The sequence below is a fragment of the Silurus meridionalis genome, chromosome 16 (genome assembly GCF_014805685.1).
Source record: "Silurus meridionalis isolate SWU-2019-XX chromosome 16, ASM1480568v1, whole genome shotgun sequence".
NCBI lineage: Eukaryota > Metazoa > Chordata > Actinopteri > Siluriformes > Siluridae > Silurus > Silurus meridionalis.
The window spans coordinates 11,039,070-11,058,798 of NC_060899.1; the positions used below are offsets into that span (position 1 = coordinate 11,039,070).

Below are 19,729 nucleotides of genomic sequence, written 5' to 3' on the forward strand. Positions count from 1 at the left end.
GTGTGTGTGATTATGATTAATGTCCTTTCTACAGTCTTATACAGTCAGTTGATGTTGTGGAACCAGGAGCTACTCATAACTCATAAACTCATAAAATAGCTCATTTGAGATCATCATAGATTCAACACCGACTGCTCAATGCCAGAGTCTTTAAAAATTCAAAGAGGTCCAATTAGAATTTATGGTAGTTGCGTCATATAAAGAATCAAACATTTTACTTTACTGATGCTTTCTTCACCAGACATCAGCCACAAATAAAAATACCAGCAAAACAATGCAAAAACAATAGTTTTTTAACCCAATGAAAAAATATTTGATTTGTAATTATTATTATATAACTACTTTTGGAAAGCACAGCCATAAGAGAAAACATTATTATCTTGGTTTAACAGGCATGCAGTACAGTATGTTCCTGTAAAGCTGCGTTTACTTAATCAGACCTTAGTTTTACCATTCAAGAATATAGTACTCTATTCATCAGGAGAATTACTTGGGCATAGATGCAAAGGCAATGTAAAGTCTCAACAACAAACTTTAGATGTAAACTGTGTACTTCAGCCCACCCTCCAAAAATGTACTCTCTTAATATTTACTACATCAATGTTTGAACTAAAAGACTCTGTTTAAAATACTCTTGACAGATGACTATGTTCCTGAATTTGCATGTAAATATTGATACAGCAGGCATGATTTTCTAGGTGCAGGCAATAGTGACTGCAGGGAAGCAGAAATATTTGTGGCTCTTATACAGCAGGGCAAGCTGCATATGCTGATGTTTAATGTGTGACAGATATGGTCCTGCAGGGAGGCGAACCATGTGTTGCCTTTGATGGGCTTTTTCGTGAAGAAATCAATGAAGGTGCTAGAGGGGTCAGGCAACATGGCTAATCGTTTCTCCAGAGCTATACAGAGTTCAACCACCTGCCGTTAGAGTGATTGAACGGAATTAAATGCATGTCACGTTTACAAGGTGAAGCTCATGGCAAAAAAAGAAATCTGCCCTAATTTAAGTGCTAGCGCAATCACATATCTCAATCCATTTGGTTTGTGTTTCTTTTGTTCTGTTATTTCATATCAAGAATCCATGGAAAAGGCTTTTAAAAGCTGCAAATAGTATCATTTAGTGAGTCTAATGTCATTATTCGGCTAAACTAACTATAGCAAAAGATTCGATGGCATATTAAAAAAAAAAAGTTTCATAGTTTTATTCATCTTCATTAACATTTCATTATTTGTATCTGGAGCCAATATGCTGGGAATACTTGCCACAAAGCAGAAATGCAGTTTTCTCAAAACACACACACACACACACACACACACACACACACACACACACACACACACACACACACACATTCGTAAACATATTCATACCTACTCCAGATTCTAATCTATCTGAAATGTTAATATTTACAGTCTCTAAAATATTTTGACAGCTTACTTTTAAAAAAGGGAAATTTGACAATAGCAGTTTTACTGTTTAAGCTAGATGTTTGCCTGTGAAATCATATGTTAAGGGCCAGTTCAACTAAATGTGTTGCTGAAAAAAAAAACAGTCAGCCTGCCTAAAAATTTCCAAATCCTTGCTTGCAACATGTAATTTCATCACTGTAGCATCCTCTAATGAGAACAAAATGCCCAAACATTCTCAAAGGAATGAATAGTACTTTCGACTAGTACTTTGTGTGACCTAATGATGAGTATTCCTCTGCAGAAGACCACATTATTATAGAGGCCTAGTTCCCTGTGTGCTCTTTATTTCTGCATGCTCAAAAATGTCACTGGAGATAAGAAGGCAGAACACCCACCTCTCCCAACACAACAAGATAATTTTTTTCAAATTCTTTCTCTGCGGGTGACAATGTGTGGGCCACATGGACGTAGTATTTGCTCACCTCTAACAATGAAAGAAAATATAGCATGGATATACAATGTGCTCACACTTTACATATCAAATCAAATCTAATTAGGCAATGTGACTTTACCTGGTCTGTATTTATAGTTTTCCCCAACATTAGCCTTGTTGATATTCCTGCAGTACCTCAGGAAATGATAGCTCATGCTAGCTCCCTGAATAAAGGCAAATTCAATTTATTCAAGCTGCACATGACAGGCTGATTGTGTGTAGCCGTCAGAGGCAGCCATTTCAGGAAATGTCTGAGAAGCAAGCAGCACAGAGTTGTGTGTATCCCGCAGTGCTGATTTGTAACAGTGGTAACATTGCACCACTCGAATGTGTCCACAGTATTCTTGACTTAAATCTCCAAGAGGTCACAAAAAAAGTGAATCAAACAATAATGTAAAATAAAATGCACTTGTGTATTCATTATTTATGACCTTTGCATCTGCCATGGTACTGGTCTGTAAATTATGTACTAATGGAAATAGTTGTATCAGTTTTTTTTTCTCTCCCTGACTTTTCTACCTATGTTATTTTTGGTAATCTCCCCCACCTACGTCCCACCTCATGAAGATCATGGACCTACAAAGAAGTAGATGCTGACCCTGCAAACATCCCAAACCATCTAGAGACGTACCATTTGGATTCCACCTCATATGCAGTTGGACATTGGACCTCTTTGAGTGTTTAAAGGCTCTGGCATGGAAAAGCTGGTGTTGGTTCTATGATGATTTCAAATGTTAAGCTATTTTATAAGTTGCTTAGTAGCTCCAGATTCCATAATCTCCAATGACTGTATAAGACTGTAGAAAGGACATTACTCATAATCTTACATTCCAGTGCTCTTGTTAGTTCTCACTCTCCAGTGTTTTGTATTGTTTTAAGATTTATAATCACACTCTTGATGTCACCCAAATGAGGATGGGTTCCCCTTTTAAGTCTGGTTCCTCTCAAGGTTTCTTCCTCATAACATCTAATGGAGTTTTTCCTTGCCACAGTCGGCATGGCTTCTCATCAGGGATAAATACACATTATTCACCTTAACTCTTAAATTCTTAAAAGCTGCTTGGAGACAATGTCCGTTGTGAAAAGCGCTATAGAAATAAACTTGACTTGACTTGACAAGCCACATAGGGATGAAGTACCTACCTGTACCTAGGAGGATGAAGGTTAACATGCACTATCTGCCTTCTTTCACATACATGAGCTGACAAATGTTCATTATTGGCTTGCATGGTGTGGCTAGTTGGCTATTGTAATACTGACATGAACCATGACCTCAGAGAAACAACTGTTGCTGCTCATTAATAACGGAGGGGTTATAAGGCCATCTCCAAACATTTTAAAATTCAGAATTCTCAATTGAGAAGGAATGTTCACAAAAGAGAGATTCAAAGACATTTGAGTGGATGTACCTGCAAATTCAGGCCATGTCAACATGGCTTTAAAGTCCTGGTGCATAAATCGCTCAATGCTTTTGGTATCCTTTTAAATGGCACAAGTGCTATTGTGTAATTATAAAACTGGGATTTGAATTGTTTACTTTGTCTGGCACAAAAAACAACTGTTCCCATTACAATGAGAATGTGGCCAACATAAAACGTTGGTGTCAAGCGTATGCAGAGCTTGTTAAATTCCAAAGCTGACAGTGCACTTGATATTCAGAGAGGATTTTAGCAGAACAAAATGGTGTGTTGGAATCAATTAACACTCAGAGACTTAAGCAATTGCAAGAAAAGGTTGTAATTATAAACAGCTGTGACTGTTTTTTTTTTTGTGTGTGTGTCAAGAAGATTGATATTCATAATAGCAGAAAGCAGTCAAGAAGCGGTGGATCTAGCAGGTTGCTTTTTCTCGTGGTGCTAAAATGAGATGTGAGGCCCATACACGTTCGATAATGCAATCTGATTGATGTTCTGTTTAATGGACTTTCATCGGATGGTGAAACTGCTGATGGCTTATCGATATTGTTATTCAGTGATACAGACATGCTGGACTGCGTGTGACTAGCTATTCGGTTCAATCTTGAAAATGATCTTTGTGATATCTTTTTTATTAACGTGATTTATTTGTGCACACCATCTCATCAACTTCCCACAATTAGACAGTAAATTGGTCTGCTCAAAAATAGAATGTTGGCTGTGATAATTTAACATTAGATGCAGGAGTCACTATATGAACTTGATTTGTGTGAAAATATTGCAAGGTGTTTATAACATTGCCATACATGGCTAAACATGCAATTTAAACGCAGTGTACCATAATTATATATATATATATATATATATATATATATATATATATATATATATATATATATATATATATATATATATATTTTTTTTTTTTTTGTATGCAATAACTCATTTGAGTAGTTATACATGTGTTTATACATCCCCCAAAACCCTTTGTTATAGAATTAATTGTAATTGGTACAAACAAAGGAACCAATGAAGATATGAATAAAAGGTACACTATTTGTTTATACCTTTCCAAGGCATCTGGTTGAGGACTTGGATCCTGGAAGTCTCAACAATATTAACATGGATGTTTTTACTTTTAAGTGGGAAAAAGTGAGCAATTAAATAATATCTTGAGGGCCAAAAGAAAACCATCATGTTCAATGACATGAATATAAACATGAATTTGTTCTTAGTAAGTGCCTAGTCTGGGTTCCAGTGCTCCCTTCATTGGCCACTTCATGGGTATTTTATTTTTAAATACATGTTTTGTTTTGTTTTTTCCATACAAATTTTGTAGGCTACTAAGAATACAGAAATTTCAGTTGTTTTGATGTCAAGTTATAAAAAACTAAAACAAAATGTGAATAGCAAAAATTAAATATTATATATTGGTATATAGTGGTATAGTCAGCTTTGTTAAAACCCATTCGAGTTTCCAGTCTGCCCTAGCTTGCCTTGATTACACCTCCAAAGATAACAGCATTTATTGGCAATCATTTTCGGTTGCCAATGAATATAAATGAATAGAATTTATTGGTAGCTAAGTGGTTAACAGTGGTTAACCTGAGCTACAATGGCTCAGGCCTACAGGTTGCATTTGATCAGGTATTAGTGTACACCTCAACAACATTTAACTGTAAAAAATGGACATTCTCAGGGAGTTTTTCCTTGCCACATTCACCAAATGGCTTGATAATCAGGGACAAACTCACCCTTTTAAAGAACATTCTTATTCATTACAGTATCTGTGTAAACTGTATAGACTTAAAAATAGCTTGTTTCCCGTGGCTGTTTCTGCACTGAACAGCTGATATGGTGTTAACAATCACCACTGCACTGTCACTTTTCTTCTGTGTTTTGCACTATTTTAAAATCATGCATCCTTGCAGCACCCAAAAAACTATCATTACACTTCTGTACTTCTGTATGTCCATCCATATTTATTCTGTTTATTCTGTATATATATATATATATATATATATATATATATATATATATATATATATATATATATATATATATATATAATGACATTCCTTTTGTACAGCTATATCTGTCATACCACTTCATACTGTATCATACTTATATAAAAACCACACTATATATACCCTTATTTATTACACTGCCACTGTAAATAAACTATCTATGCACTTCTGGTTAGATGCTAACTGCATTTCATTGGCTCTGTACATGTACCCTGCACAATGACAACAAAGTTGAATCTAATCTAATCTAATCTAATCTAATCTAAAGCGGTTTTAATACAATGTCTATTGTTGAAAGTGCTGTACAAATAAAAATGTATTGAATTTCAACAATTGAAATGTATATGAATTTAATTAAATTTAACTGAACTGAATTTAATTAAATTGAAAGTTAAGGCTCATTGTTACACAATAGAAAGCCATGTATCACCAAGCTGCCACTTTTGGTCTCTTAAGCAAGACCTTTAACTCTATTTAACTCTATGCTCCAGGGCACTGTACATGGCTGACCCTGTACTCTGACCCCAGCTTCCTATTATATTGCTGGGATATGTGATGAAAAATTTCTCTGTGCTGTAACGTACATGTGACAAGGAAAAAGCTCCTTTATATTTAACGAGCAAGAGGAAGCAAGAGGAGGAGGGTGGTTGAAGTGTTTTTTGGGTGTTAATAGTTTGGTTGTGGTTCACTTGTGTTTATATCAGTAGATTTCTATTTTTCTGGATTCGCTTTATGTCTTTTTCTTTTACTTTGATACTTTGAACTCTATTTCTTTGCCATTATTTGGAACTGGGTTCCTTTCTTGTCTGTTTTTGTGCAATGGTTTAACAGCTAATAATGAAATCTATAATATAGCACTGTATAATAAAATGCTAACCTTCTATTTTTTCAAATGCTATTCGGGCAACAGAGAGCCAGTTAAAAAGGATGAGCTGGTTCTCCTTTTTTCCATCTATATGTGTTAATTGTGTTGTTACTAAGGAATAGTAGACTTTATGTTGTTACTATGGACCCTGTTCTTCACTTTGCCCATGAAGGAATAAAAGCATGTTGACCTCGTTACTCTCTGCACACAAGCAGTATGCTAATGTAATCTTAGTTGACTGGCTCTGTTTGGTCTTATCATTATTATTACCTTCTAGTATTAAGACCCAACGTGAAACCCAAGCAAAGGTTTCTGTCTCACTAACCGAACACCTAGAAATAAATTTTGTACTAGACACAATGTCAAGAATAGCTTTTATAAAATATCATTTAAATACAAGGACTCTAAGAAACTCTATAGGAATAAGTAATTGATCAAATGTATGCAATTCCTTATAATGTCCCAGCATGGAATTAACATAAGTATATCCTAATGAGGGACTTTAGGGGAGTAACACAATGGCATCATCTGCATCTGTATCTAAATGTTAGCCCACATATTAGCCCACATATATTTGCATTTATATCTGTCCCTGAAGAGTACATGTCCCCTTCAATTTAAACACTGGTTGTAAATGTCCTGGCTGATCAGTAAAGTGAAGCTGAGCCTCGTCTTTTCTGTATCTCAGTGTCATCATTAAGCCTTGTAGCACTGCATTCTGGAACTTGGAGTCCTACGTTTGCGTCAACGTTTGCTTCAGGGAAAATAGGCTGACAGTGTTATGTATTTGAAAACAGTATGTGAGGAAATAAACTCATGACTTGTGTTTGAGGATGCAGCAATGTAGTGTAGCCGTGATCTCATTATTGCCCATCTTTCTCCTATAACGACAAAGAAACACTAACCTGAAGGTGAGTGAACACAGCGCAGACCTTTCATTATGTTCTAGAGCTGCCTGAACACCAGAAAGACAGTGAAGGCCAGAAAGACACTGAAAGGCCTCAGCCATCCTCACAATGGACTGCTCTCTCTGCTGCGGTCACGAAAACACTTCTGCACACTATCTATCGGCTAATAGAGGACTGACATGGTAGCACTTGCTACAAAAGGAACTAAACTTGAAGATTGACCAGACTGTTATGTAGCTCAGTCTGGGTCACTAAAATTCATACACTCATACACAGGTCACTGATATTTATAATGACACACCACAGAGCATGGAAATACATAAACTCAGATTGCCTTATAATTGATGAGATTACCATTGATGAGCTGCGACTATAACCTAAAATCCACCATTTGTGCTCTATCATCCTGAGATTTTGACTTGTCAGATTGAATTTTTAAAACAATGTCTTACAATGTTTAAAATCACACATGTATAGCCTTTTGGCTTTGAAGAAGAAAACAAATGAACGGATCTACTGCAGCCGCCGGGGCTTTAAAATCTGATTTTTGTGGTTAGATGTCATGGTTTTCTTCTTACTAGACAGACATTCCTACTCTTGTCCAGGTTATTGCTAGTGGGAATGAAGGGTTTTGTTGTCATCTGGTATAGAGAAATGACTTCATTGTGTGTGTGTGTGTGTGTGTGTGTGTGTGTGTGTGTGTGTGTGTGTGTGTGTGTGTGTATGTGTGTGTGTATATATCAAAGAGAGAGAGAGAAAGAGAGAGAGAGAGAGAGAGACACTAAGAGACAGAGCGAGACCCCCAGACAATCTAACACTGAATCAACTTGATGTACTGTGAGGATGCATGATGTGCCATAAGCCTTAAGCTTAAGTTTTATTAATACTACTAATTACTCTATATGTAAACTTGCTAACTGCAAAATTAGTAAGACTAAAAAACAGTTCTGAAAGAATTAAAAATATAATACCTTTAAAAATGTAAATGTGATTTAATATATGAACTGACTTAAAGTGGTACAATAAACACAATGGCATGTGCTACAGATTTTCTGTCACTCTGTTTCCGACAAATTGCACATGCATCCAAAGGAACTGTAATAACTCAATTTGCAACACAATGTAATTTCCCCAAATGAGTTTCAGCACTGGTGTTGAATTTGAGCTAAGATTGAGTAATGAAGAAACCATGACAATGATCAAATAAACCGTGATATATTATGAGAGACAAAGACTGATAGTGTTTTATTTGGAACAAGTTCTGAGAGATTTAAATTGCGATGTAACATTAAAACTGTTGGAAATTTAGAATATATTACTTTGGAATAAATATTTAGTGCATTGCGGCATTTATTTGGGCAGCACTAACAAATTGTGCTTCAGTGAGGGCTAAATTGAAACGTTTTCTCACTTGCTCTAGTGCTAAAGACTAGCAGCCTCGACCGTAAAGGAAAGCCTTTACAGAAATACTTACAATTCAAAATGAGAGAAATCTGGTTTGTCAAAAGAGAGGAAGCAGATATAGATACACTTTATTTTAAGTTTAAATCTGTTTCTATGGATACGGCATTGTTGCTATGTGACAGAGATTGGAATAACCATGTGGCATGTGGTTCAGACTTTGAACAGCACATGTATCCAACGTTCACAACATGAGTCTCAATCTGTGGGCCATCTGATTTCAGTCTCATACTGAGAGTTACCCACAGCAATATTGCTGTCTGTGAAACATTCAAGCCACATGATAGCAGCACACTGTACTGACAGAAAGCTGTTATTCTTACAACTTACAGAGTTCAGTGATATTTAATTTAAAATGCTGTAATATTTAGTTCTATTTAGTTTAATCGTGCTGTATGAGAAGTTGAGAGCTGATTAAAGTAATTCTAAGGCATCAGGATTTTAAGACATAACCAAACTTAAGTATAACCTGCTTAACTACAGCATAACCTGGTGAATTTTTGCAACTGATATTAAAGCACAATGATATATGAATAAACTGTCATTCATCAAAGGCAGTATAACATATATTATCCAAAATCATAGTGTAACATCTTTTATTCACAATACACACCAAAAACCAGCAAACAACGGATCTATTTTGACACCTCAAACATACCCCATATTCACACCACACACAACATCTATGTGTCTGTTCACCATATGTGCTCATTTTATTTTTATGAAGCTGAATAATGCTCAGATGGTTGACCATGTCAGTGAAAAAGTAAGGATTGAGTCAGCTCTAATTCCAATACAAATTTGATATGAGACGGTAAATATGAAATATATGTAATATAAATGGATTTTTATGGAGTTGTAATTTCTTCACTACACTGATGCACATAAATGACAATATAGATAGATTACTTTATTTATTAAATGTATTCATACAGCAGCACAGAGAGTTAGATGTAGATATAAAATGGTAGTGTAGACCAAAAGTGATCAAAGTGATCATTGTAACTAGGCAGCACATATCGGTATTGTATGGCGGGGAACCACCCACTGGTCCAACGACGGTTTCCAGAGGCGTGGCGAAGGATTCTCGCGCGTTCTAATCTTTCCTTTCACATTAGATAATAAGATTTGGATTAATGTATTACTTCATTTTTGTTATTGACCTTTTATCTGACTCCATTTAGATAAAACAATAAATATTTGCATAGGTTGATATTTTACTAATAGTATAATTTTGATGGATGTTTGTCTAGTTATTCTGATTAAGCTCTGGCATTACACTCGTTCATTCGGTTCACACAGTCGCACAAGATCCTAGTATGGGCCCTATAATTAACATACTGGTCAACGGTCATAAGCGAATCAGTATTGGTCGCTGCCAGAGGTTGGACTATATGCTTGCGGCCGCTCTCTGCGTGCTCAACTTTAAACATACTTTATTTAGTGCCCTTAGAGGTGACACTTAATTATTACAATAATTATTTCTAACCACAGATAATGAATAGAATAATATTGAAATAATCAGAGGTTGAGGCTGACCCTATTTAGAGTGATTAGAAATGTTACTCTAAACGGAAATACATATTGTTAGCCTCCACGCTTCTAAGTACACTTAAACTAACGCCAAGTGCTAGTCGTATCTCTAAAATCCTCAGTTGATATTTACTATCTAACTGGGATTTAGGCCGATCTAGCCTGATTTCCAGTCCTTACGGTAACTGCGGATGCAACGTTATTACTTGCAGTGTCAACATTTACCGAGCAACACAGAATAAAATCAAACATAACAATTTATTAACCAGGTAAGAAAATCACAATTCAAAGCCAATTTATAGTTCAATTAAAATATAACATAAATACAAACCAATAGTATTTACATTTAAACAGGAAATATAAAACCTTTCATACCTGGTACGAGACTACACACAGTAATCGTGCGGGATATCTGTTTACAGATTCCCTGAATTGTTGGTCAGTTCTCCTTAAATACCCAGATAGAGTAAGCATTATGTAAACATTATTTAGTCATGGAAGTTTGCATTGATTGGTTCTTACAGACCTGTGGGAGGCACCTCGCCTGTATACATCTGTAGTGGGCACGCCTTGTATAGAGTTATGTTTTCTTTAACTTTATTAAAACCTTTTTATTATTTGTTCTATTGCTGTGGGAATGGGACCTGTGTACCAGTCGCGATAAACCTTTGTAAAGAAATGAAACATGAACATTTTCTGTCGTTATTTACATGTGATATGACCTTTCTTACACATAATCATCCGGTGTGCTGTAGAATGTTCTGTGTTGAGGATGTAACAGGAAAAGGAGGGGAAGAGGGGTCAGACACTTGTCTGCAGATCCACCATTTGTATGGAGATGTGGTGGTCAAGACCAAGGGTAGCTCTCCGGGGAGCCTACTGTATTCCAGGAAATGTTCTGGTTCTCGAAAGGGGGGTTGCGGGGTCGTTAGTCCCCTGCCGTGAGTCCTGGAGGAAAACGTGTTAGGGCCCACATCCTGGCCCACACCCCTCTCGGGCATCCATGCTGTGTTCTCGGGGGGGGGGCCGACCTTTTGGTCAGGATCAAGCAAAAGTCTTACAGTATCAATAGTGGATAATAGTAGAATTACTCACATTCAGCTATGGCTAAATTAGCTAATCCTAAAGCTAGATCAGAATTTTTGGATTAGGATTAAGAATGTAGACAGTGTAGTGTCCCGAGACAGTCATAAGATGTTGTAAAGTGTGATCGCTTTTGGTGCATGTTGATGTATATTTAGCCAAATGTACATTTAACATTACTACAGCAATGTGTCCAGACAAGGTTATTACCATGCACAAATCTATGAGTCAAAACAGCAAACACTGGAATTGAATGTGGAAGTGTTCCCCATAGAAATGTTTTGAGTGCATATCAGATCAATAACAATGACTTTCTGGACAATAATACTCTCCCGGCATTCACCATTTGTGCTCACTTCCTTCCCCAAAACAACCCACATCCCACCACCCATCCATGCACTCAAAGTGTGCCTGTAGGCCAAACTGAACACAATATTACCACATCATCCACATGGAAATCTGGCATTTTGAAACAAAACATTTCATATTAATGTGGTAAAGCATTTTGCAGGCCCTGAGATTGTATGTGTTATTTTACCCTGAGAGGTTGGAATGAGAGTTTCAGAAGAGTTTTCAGTGTGTGTGAGTGTGTGTGAGTGCAGTGTTTAAATTTTTGTTTTGTGTGAAGAACAAAGAATAGTTTTAGAATTTTACTGGTCGCAAAGAGTAAAAAAAAATGTTTTTGTGATTGTATTTAAAAAGGGTGTGTGTGTGTGTGTGTGTGTATCTGGCTGTGTGTGTGTCTGTGATTTAAACCTAGCATTAATTAGCTGGAAAGTGTGTGTATGTGTGTCGGTTTCAGCTGTTAGTTTCTGAACTTTTGAATTTAAGCTAAATATGAGCTAAAAGGATGAGTTAAGCCCTTTGAACCACTCCCGATGCCATTCCTGATTTGGATTAAATAGACTTCTTTGGGGTGTTTTGTCTATCATTTGTAACTGACAAATTCCTCACGGTGAAACAACCTTTTCTGATGCTTTACATAGACAAAGATATTTATATGTATAGAGAGATAACAAGTGAGAGGGAAAAGCAGACCATTAGGACTTGATTTCTCATAAGGCTCAAGGTTATTCACACCTTTCTCTTCTCTCTCTCTCTCTCTCTCTCTCTCTCTCTCTCTCTCTCTCTCTCTCTCTTCACACTTCATCAGTGCCATCACTCTTTCATGTACAAATTCAGCTTGTAGAAAAAAAGAAAAGAGAGAGAGAGAGAGCTATTGGTAGACAGGTTGGGCTTGGCAGAGAGGCTTTCTCCTTCATAATAAGGAATGGACCACAGCCAATGCAGACTCCATGAATTCAATCAAATATTACAGACTGATTCATGAAGGTGAGAGTGAGGTCTTGGCTGAAACATCACCATGCTGTTGGTTTTGATGGACACATAATAACTGGTTCTTCACATACCACTCTGCTCCATCTCAAATGCTAGAACCCATTTTAACCCATTTCTAATCTCTAGCTTTTCTATAAAGCTTTCATATGAAAGCTGGAGTCATAGTTTCACTGGTCGATTAGTGCTTGTATAGTTATGCCCTTTTATTGTTCTCTCAAAACTAAATAATTGGTTTTGTGTCTAAAACGCAATCATCCTTAAAAATGAGCCAGAAATTGCAAAACAGTCAAAAGATGTGTAAACAGGACTGTATATTTAGAAAAAAAATAAGTTGCATTATTTTATTTGTATTTGTAGCATATATGTTTTGTTTACAACAGCTACAAATTAAAGAGAATGTTTCCTCTAACTGTAAAGCAGCTTTCACAATGCATATATTCAGATTGTAGCTGTTAAGCACAAGGCAGCTGAAGAGCACACTAAGACTAAATGCCCTTTATCTTATATGAATTGATGAGGGAGAGAGTGATGCAATATTTAACATTTACAGACCAGGGCCATTTATGGTCTCTTAAACTCCAAATGCAGTGAGCACCTGCTCACCAATCTTGGCGGATAGAAGTGGACCCCAGTGTTGTCTTATACTTTTGTAGTCCATTCGTTGCCAAAGTTTATATGTGTTGGTTTTCTAAAACGCGTTTGTGCTAGAGTGGTTACTAGCTCCTTCCTGGTGGCATAAATCTGTCTTTCCACTTTCATCAGCTTCATCAACAAGCCATTTTCTTTTACATCAGTGGTCCCCAACTCCCAGGCTGCAGACCGGCACCGGTCCGTGGGTCAATTGGTACCGGGCCACACAGTAAGAATACATAACACATTATTTCCATTTTATTTATTATCTGATTCTGAACGATTTTTTATTTTGGAAAATTATCGGATTCTCTCTGCCCCATCTGTCTATGACTCACTCTTGATGCATGTCAAGATGAATGTATTATTGAATTTTTATACTTAATCTAGCAGATTTGGCAAAAGCAAAAATGCCACTTTAAAGTCACTGAGATCACATTTTTTCCATTATAAATGTATTATAACCCTCTTACTAGTTTAAGTACACTATTCATCAAACTGTGTTGTGTTTAATGAGTACAGTAAAACCCCATTGTACGAGCAACCTATAGTACGAGCAAACGGAGATACGAGCAACCTCGCTCGCAAAATTTTACCCTGTTTCACGAGCAAATTTCGAAGGCACGAGCAAACCCACGCTGCCGGTTCCCCGTTTTCGGCGAAGGGTCGCATCAGTCTCTTAGTTAATGACGTATCACTCGGTCGCTCTCGTTGTTCAGTGCAGCAAAAACTTAACTTTTTTAGTTTTATATTTTTATTTCACTAGAAATCTTGAAAAATGTCTCCCAAGAAAATCAGTGATGGTGCTGTGAAAACGAAAGTAAATAGAAATACCATGGAAACCGAGGAGGTTACGAGCGTGGTGCGCGTCTCACACTCGCAATCAACCACTACCACATGGGTAAGTGTTATGTGAGAAACAGAGGCGGAAGCCGAAGTCAAAGCAAACAAAGTTTATTTTGCAAAAACGCATACTTGCAGTAACTGGGAAGTAATCCAGTGGTGCGCTGTGGGAGCGCGGTCCACTAGTCCAGAACTGGATGAGAAGCAGTCTGTGTAATATCCAAAGGAGCACGTAGGAGACGCGCACCGCTGACCACAAGCACGGGAGAATCGTGACATGTACAGCCAAACCATTGATAATAACGGACAGCGAGTGAGGGTGAATGAGGGGTTTATATATGGTTGGGTGATGAGTGCTAAACGAGAGTCAGGTGTGTGATTAGTAAGCCGGTGAGCAGGGAATCAGGGAGCTCCCTGACAGTAAGTGTTAAATTATGTTATACATTATGGTAATTTGCGGTGTATTTGTTTGTTAAAATAGGCTACAATTACTTTTTAAGTGCAGAAATAAGCGATCGAATGAGATCTCGGAACGGATTAAATCACTTTTACATTCATTCTTATGAGGAAAATCAGTTCAGACGTACGAGCAAATGGACCTACGAGCAATGTTCAAGAACGAATTATGCTCGTACAACGGGGTTCCACTGTAACATTTTTTATGTGATCTGAAAATGAGTGTGTATCCCTTTAATTCGTCAATGGCGGCGAAAGAGTTAGGAAACCCCTTGTATTCACTAAAGTTTGGTTTAAATGCACCTGGAAGACATGTGCTGGTTACTACCTAGTTTTATCTTTTCTGTGATTGGAGGTTAATTATTTTATACCCACCCATGCATATGAGAGTGTAATGTGATTGGTGGTTAATGAGTCAATCAAATGAGGGAAGGAGAGACGAGTCGCGCGCGAGAGAGTTCTGAAGCAGAATCGCTCGTGCTGGGAAAAAGTAAAATAACCGCTAAACGCGTGTTATATTGGTTTGGTTTTCTTTGTAAAAGTGTTTTGTTTGTTTGTTTTTGCATAAATGTTAACCTAGGAGATGTGTTAACTGACTGGTTTTCGTCTTATCAACTGTTGGTGAGACTTTTTGCCTTTGAGTAGAAACCGCCCGTTGTGTTGATACGGAGTTTCTCTACGTAACGTTACCGGACTGATATACTGCGTTTTGCGTATTACAGTGGCGTTGCGCTATTTAATACCCTGAGTTGGACACTTTGAGAGGTCAGTTTGAGTTCAGGTTGTGATCGGGCGAGTGAAAAGCACTCGGTGGAGAAAACGTGCCTTCATCAAGACTGTTCGGTTTGCCTTGGATCGCGGGAAACGTAGCACTATTTGCAGAGGATCGTGTGTGAGGTCTCCGCTTAGACTGTGAGTGATCACCGGAGCACAGGTACATGTTATTGCTTTTGTTTTGGTGTAGTTGAGTGAAGAGGCCACAACGCACACCAGCAACGTCACAGGCCTGCATCGGGTTGTGTGAGTGTGTGTTGCTCGTGTGAGTGAGTGTTTGCTCGTGTGAGAGAGCGTTTGCTCGTGTAAGTGTGTGTTTGTGTGAGTGAGTGTGTGTTTGCTCGTGTGAGTGTGTGTTTGTGTGAGTGAGTGTGTTTGCTCGTGTGAGTGTGTGTTTGCTCGTGTGAGTGTGTGTTTGCTCGTGTGAGTGTGTGTTTGCTCGTGTGAGAGAGTGTTTGCTCGTGTGAGAGAGTGTTTGCTCGTGTGAGTTTGTGTGAGTGAGTGTGTTTGCTCGTGTGAGTGTGTGTTTGTGTGAGTGAGTGTGTGTTTGCTCGTGTGAATGAGTGTTTGCTCGTGTAAGTGAGTGTTTGCTCGTGAGAGAGTGTTTGCTCGTGTGTGTGTGTTTGTGTGAGTGAGTGTGTGTTTGTGTGAGTGAGTGTGTGTTTGCTCGTGTGAGTGTGTGTTTGCTCGTGTGAGTGAGTGTTTGCTCGTGTGAGTGTGTGTTGAGATTTATACTTTGGTGTGATATAAGTGTTGATTTAGAATTGCAGTTGCACTGTTACAGAGTGTTTAAGGATTTTTCTTTGAGTGTATATTCATTGCTGGGTATTTGTGTATTACATTTGAACTGTTTACGTTGTTTATTCAGTAAGTGGATTGGACAGTAATTTATTTTGTTATAATACCTATTGACTATTGTTATTCATACCTATATATTATTATACATATGTGAACTTAATTACTTAAATATATAAATATATATATATTCTATAATTTATATCTCAATCTATTTTACATAGCAAAAAAAAAAAGAAATAAATACAAAACTGTTTGTTTACGAATGTTTCTTTTTTGTGTGTATCAGAGTTTAGGTATCAGAGTATTTTAAGTTCTATGGTCGAGAGACCCCACGTTATTGAACCCGTTGCCCCACCCTAAAGAGCTTAGACTTGACACAACTAAGTAGGGCAGGGGGCGCTACATAAAGTGAAAAGGAATTCGCAGAGTTGATGTGAAGACGGATCACCTGCAGAAAGTTGGAAGTGAAAGGGACAATCGGGTTTACCGCAACCCCAGAGTATAGAGCTTGGTGCCAAAGGTAATCCAGCCAATTTTGACAGCAGCAAGATGGCCGACATGTCAGTGGAAGAAATCACAATCAGAGCCAACCAAGTGACTGATGAGTCACTTGAGAGCACGAGACGCATGCTGCAGTTGGCAGAGGAGAGCAGGGAGACTGGAACTAAAACCATGGTCATGTTGGATCAGCAGGGGGAACAACTGCGGCGTGTGGAGCAGGGCATGGACCATATCAATCAGGACATGAGACAGGCAGAGAATAACCTGACTGACCTGTCGAAATGCTGTGGCCTGTGTGTCTGTCCCTGCGATAGAGTGAGATCCATTCAGAACGATGGGCGGTACAAGCGTACTTGGGGCACTGGAAATGACAATGGCACAGATGGTGATGGAAGCGTGGTTTCCAGCCAACCCACCAACCAGCGCAATGGCCAAGCGGCAACAACAGCTTCCCGTCCCTATATAAAGAGAATCACGGAAGATGCACGGGAAGATGAGATGGAGGAGAACCTGGGGCAGGTGGGCAGTATCATCGGGAATTTGAAGATCATGGCTCTGGACATGGGCAATGAGATCGACAAACAGAACAAGACCATTGACCGTGCTAACGAGAAGGCTGACATGAATAAAGCTCGTATTGATGATGCCAACCAAAGAGCTAATAAGCTTCTGTAGAGAAGCCATTTCAAAACAAGCAGCTTTCTCTCTCTCTCTCTCTCTCTCTCTCTCTCTCTCTCTCTCTCTCTCTCTCTTTTTTTTTTTTGAGGCCCTGTATTTGTTTTATTAAAATTTCAAATACAAATTTAAATACCTAGCCATTTTTATTCGATGGTGAAAAGAACAATTACTGTGACATTTATAAACATCTGTATTGTGTGTGCACTTTTTGCTCACACGAGTCATTTTAAACAAAAAAACAAACAAAAAAAGTGTGTGGGCCAGGGGACACAAACTCCATTAAACTCTATTAGGGTTCATTCATTCACAGATTTTTTCAATAATTAAATATAGATACAATCAAGGACAGAGAGATAACAAGTAAACAATTATATACAACAACCCTAGTAAAAGTGGGTTAATATAACAGAACAGCCTACAAGGAGAAATTACACACAGGCACGTGGAGACATAGAAACACAGGTCTCTTTTCCTTTTATGGATGAAATTATGATAAAAATGTATCAGCTATAAAGACCCAGGCAAGTTGCTGAAGAGGGCATTGAAACAGCAACCCTCTGAGAACAATTACAGAAAGTCAGGATAGCGATTACCAGAGAATGGCGTAATGCCACGCTGCTTGTCCAGTGGCGAAGACCTGATTGAGGCAGTGTGTGTGTGTGTGTGTGCAGTTCTATTTACAAAAAAAAGACTTCTAAACAAATGACACAAAGGCACAGGAGGCAGTAGAAGAACATTTTTTTACCGCCAATCACATTACACTATCATATGCATGGGTGGGTATAAAATAATTAACCTCCAATCACAGAAAAGATAAAACTAGGTAGTAACCAGCACATGTCTTCCAGGTGCATTTAAACCAAACTTTAGTGAATACAAGGGGTTTCCTAACTCTTTCGCTGCCATTGACGAATTAAAGGGATACACACTAATTTTTAGATCACATAAAAAATGTTACTCATTAAACACAACACAGTTTGATGAATAGTGTACTTCAACTAGTAAGAGGGTTACACTCTCCCCCTTCTAACTCCTCATGCCCTCATGAGGCAAAAAAAATTCTACATCTGAACTACTGTTCTGACAGCAGGGCAGGGGTTCGAAAGGACACACTGGGGACACTGGGCCATGGGATGGCACCATACAGTGTTGCAGACTTTCTTCTTTACTTGTACAGCATCTTCAATATGTACGACCATCCCTTGATGAATAACTTAATGGTTTATCTGAGGGTCGGCCTAATTCGTCATAGGTCAGTTTAATCAAAGGCTTTACCTCTCTCCGATATTTGCGGCACACTAAAGGTTCTGTCTCATGTTCTGAGACATTCTTGGGACCATTGTCTCCCCCTTCTAGTTCATGACCCTCTGCCACTTCCATAAGTTGATCAGGAAGTATTTCTGGGTCATCTTCTGTCACACTATCTCTCATTACACACTCCTGGCCTTGATCATTGTCCTGACAGACGGGTTCTTGCTCCACTGTAAGCTGAGAAGTCGGCGGCCTACTTAGTCTGCTGACTGGGTCTGGTCGGTAGTACCAGAGATTGTCATCACTTTCTGAAGTATCCACTTTCTCACATTCAGTAAGAGAAACATTTTCCTTCACCAGCTTATTTTGTCTCTTTTTAGCTGTTTGCGTTCTGGTTACAGGTGGTTGCATAATTTTGTTCGAGTCATCCGACCTAAACAATCTCACATTGTCTCCAATGGGTGAGTGTTTGCTCGTGTGAGTGTGTGTTTGCTCGTGTGAGTGTGTGTTTGCTCGTGTGAGTGAGTGTTTGCTCGTGTAAGTGAGTGTTTGCTCGTGTGAGTGTGTGTTTGTGTGAGTGAGTGAGTGAGTGAGTGAGTGTTTGCTCGTGTGAGTGGGCCCACTACGATTTTATGTTGAGATTTATACTTTGGTGTGATATAAGTGTTGATTTAGAATTGCAGTTGCACTGTTACAGAAATAGTTAATAGTAAGAGTGTTTAAGGATTTTTCTTTGAGTGTATATTCATTGCTGGGTATTTGTGTATTACATTTGAACTGTTTACGTTGTTTATTCAGTAAGTGGATTGGACAGTAATTTATTTTGTTATAATACCTATTGACTATTGTTATTTATACCTATATATTATTATACATATGTGAACTTAATTACTTAAATATATAAATATATATATATTCTATAATTTATATCTCAATCTATTTTACATAGCAAAAAAAAGAAAAGAAATAAATACAAAACTGTTTGTTTACGAATGTTTCTTTCTTGTGTATATCAGAGTTTAGGTATCAGAGTATTTTAAGTTCTATGGTCGAGAGACCCCACGTTATTGAACCCGTTGCCCCACCCTAAAGAGCTTAGACTTGACACAACTAAGTAGGGCAGGGGGCGCTACATAAGTTTTAATGTGAACGTTTTTAAAAACTCTTGATTGTAAGCGCAGGATTTTATGCATTGTGTTTCTTCCATACAATTAACTGACTGCATGAAAGTACAGATCTTTTAATAAAATGTACAGAAAGTG

General features: G+C 37.9%; 1 protein-coding gene across 6 annotated transcripts; it reads left to right on the forward strand.

Moving 5' to 3' along the window:
• The first annotated feature begins 14,375 nt into the window (after window positions 1–14,375).
• LOC124398674 (synaptosomal-associated protein 23-like) lies at window positions 14,376–19,729 on the forward strand. 6 transcript variants are annotated; one of them, XR_006928096.1, is made up of 3 exons: window positions 14,879–15,399; window positions 16,324–19,264; window positions 19,484–19,729. XR_006928096.1 is itself a non-coding variant. In XM_046868912.1 (2 exons), exon 2 carries the CDS (start codon window positions 16,587–16,589, stop codon window positions 17,211–17,213), a length of 627 nt encoding a protein of 208 aa, XP_046724868.1. In that variant the 5' UTR covers window positions 14,376–14,429; window positions 16,324–16,586; the 3' UTR covers window positions 17,214–17,698. The 6 variants fall into 6 exon arrangements, 5 of the variants coding, with proteins under 5 accessions (XP_046724868.1, XP_046724866.1, XP_046724869.1 ...); XM_046868912.1 differs by lacking the exons at window positions 14,879–15,399; window positions 19,484–19,729 and adding an exon at window positions 14,376–14,429 and having other exon boundaries at window positions 16,324–17,698; XM_046868910.1 differs by lacking the exon at window positions 19,484–19,729 and having other exon boundaries at window positions 14,879–15,377; window positions 16,324–17,698.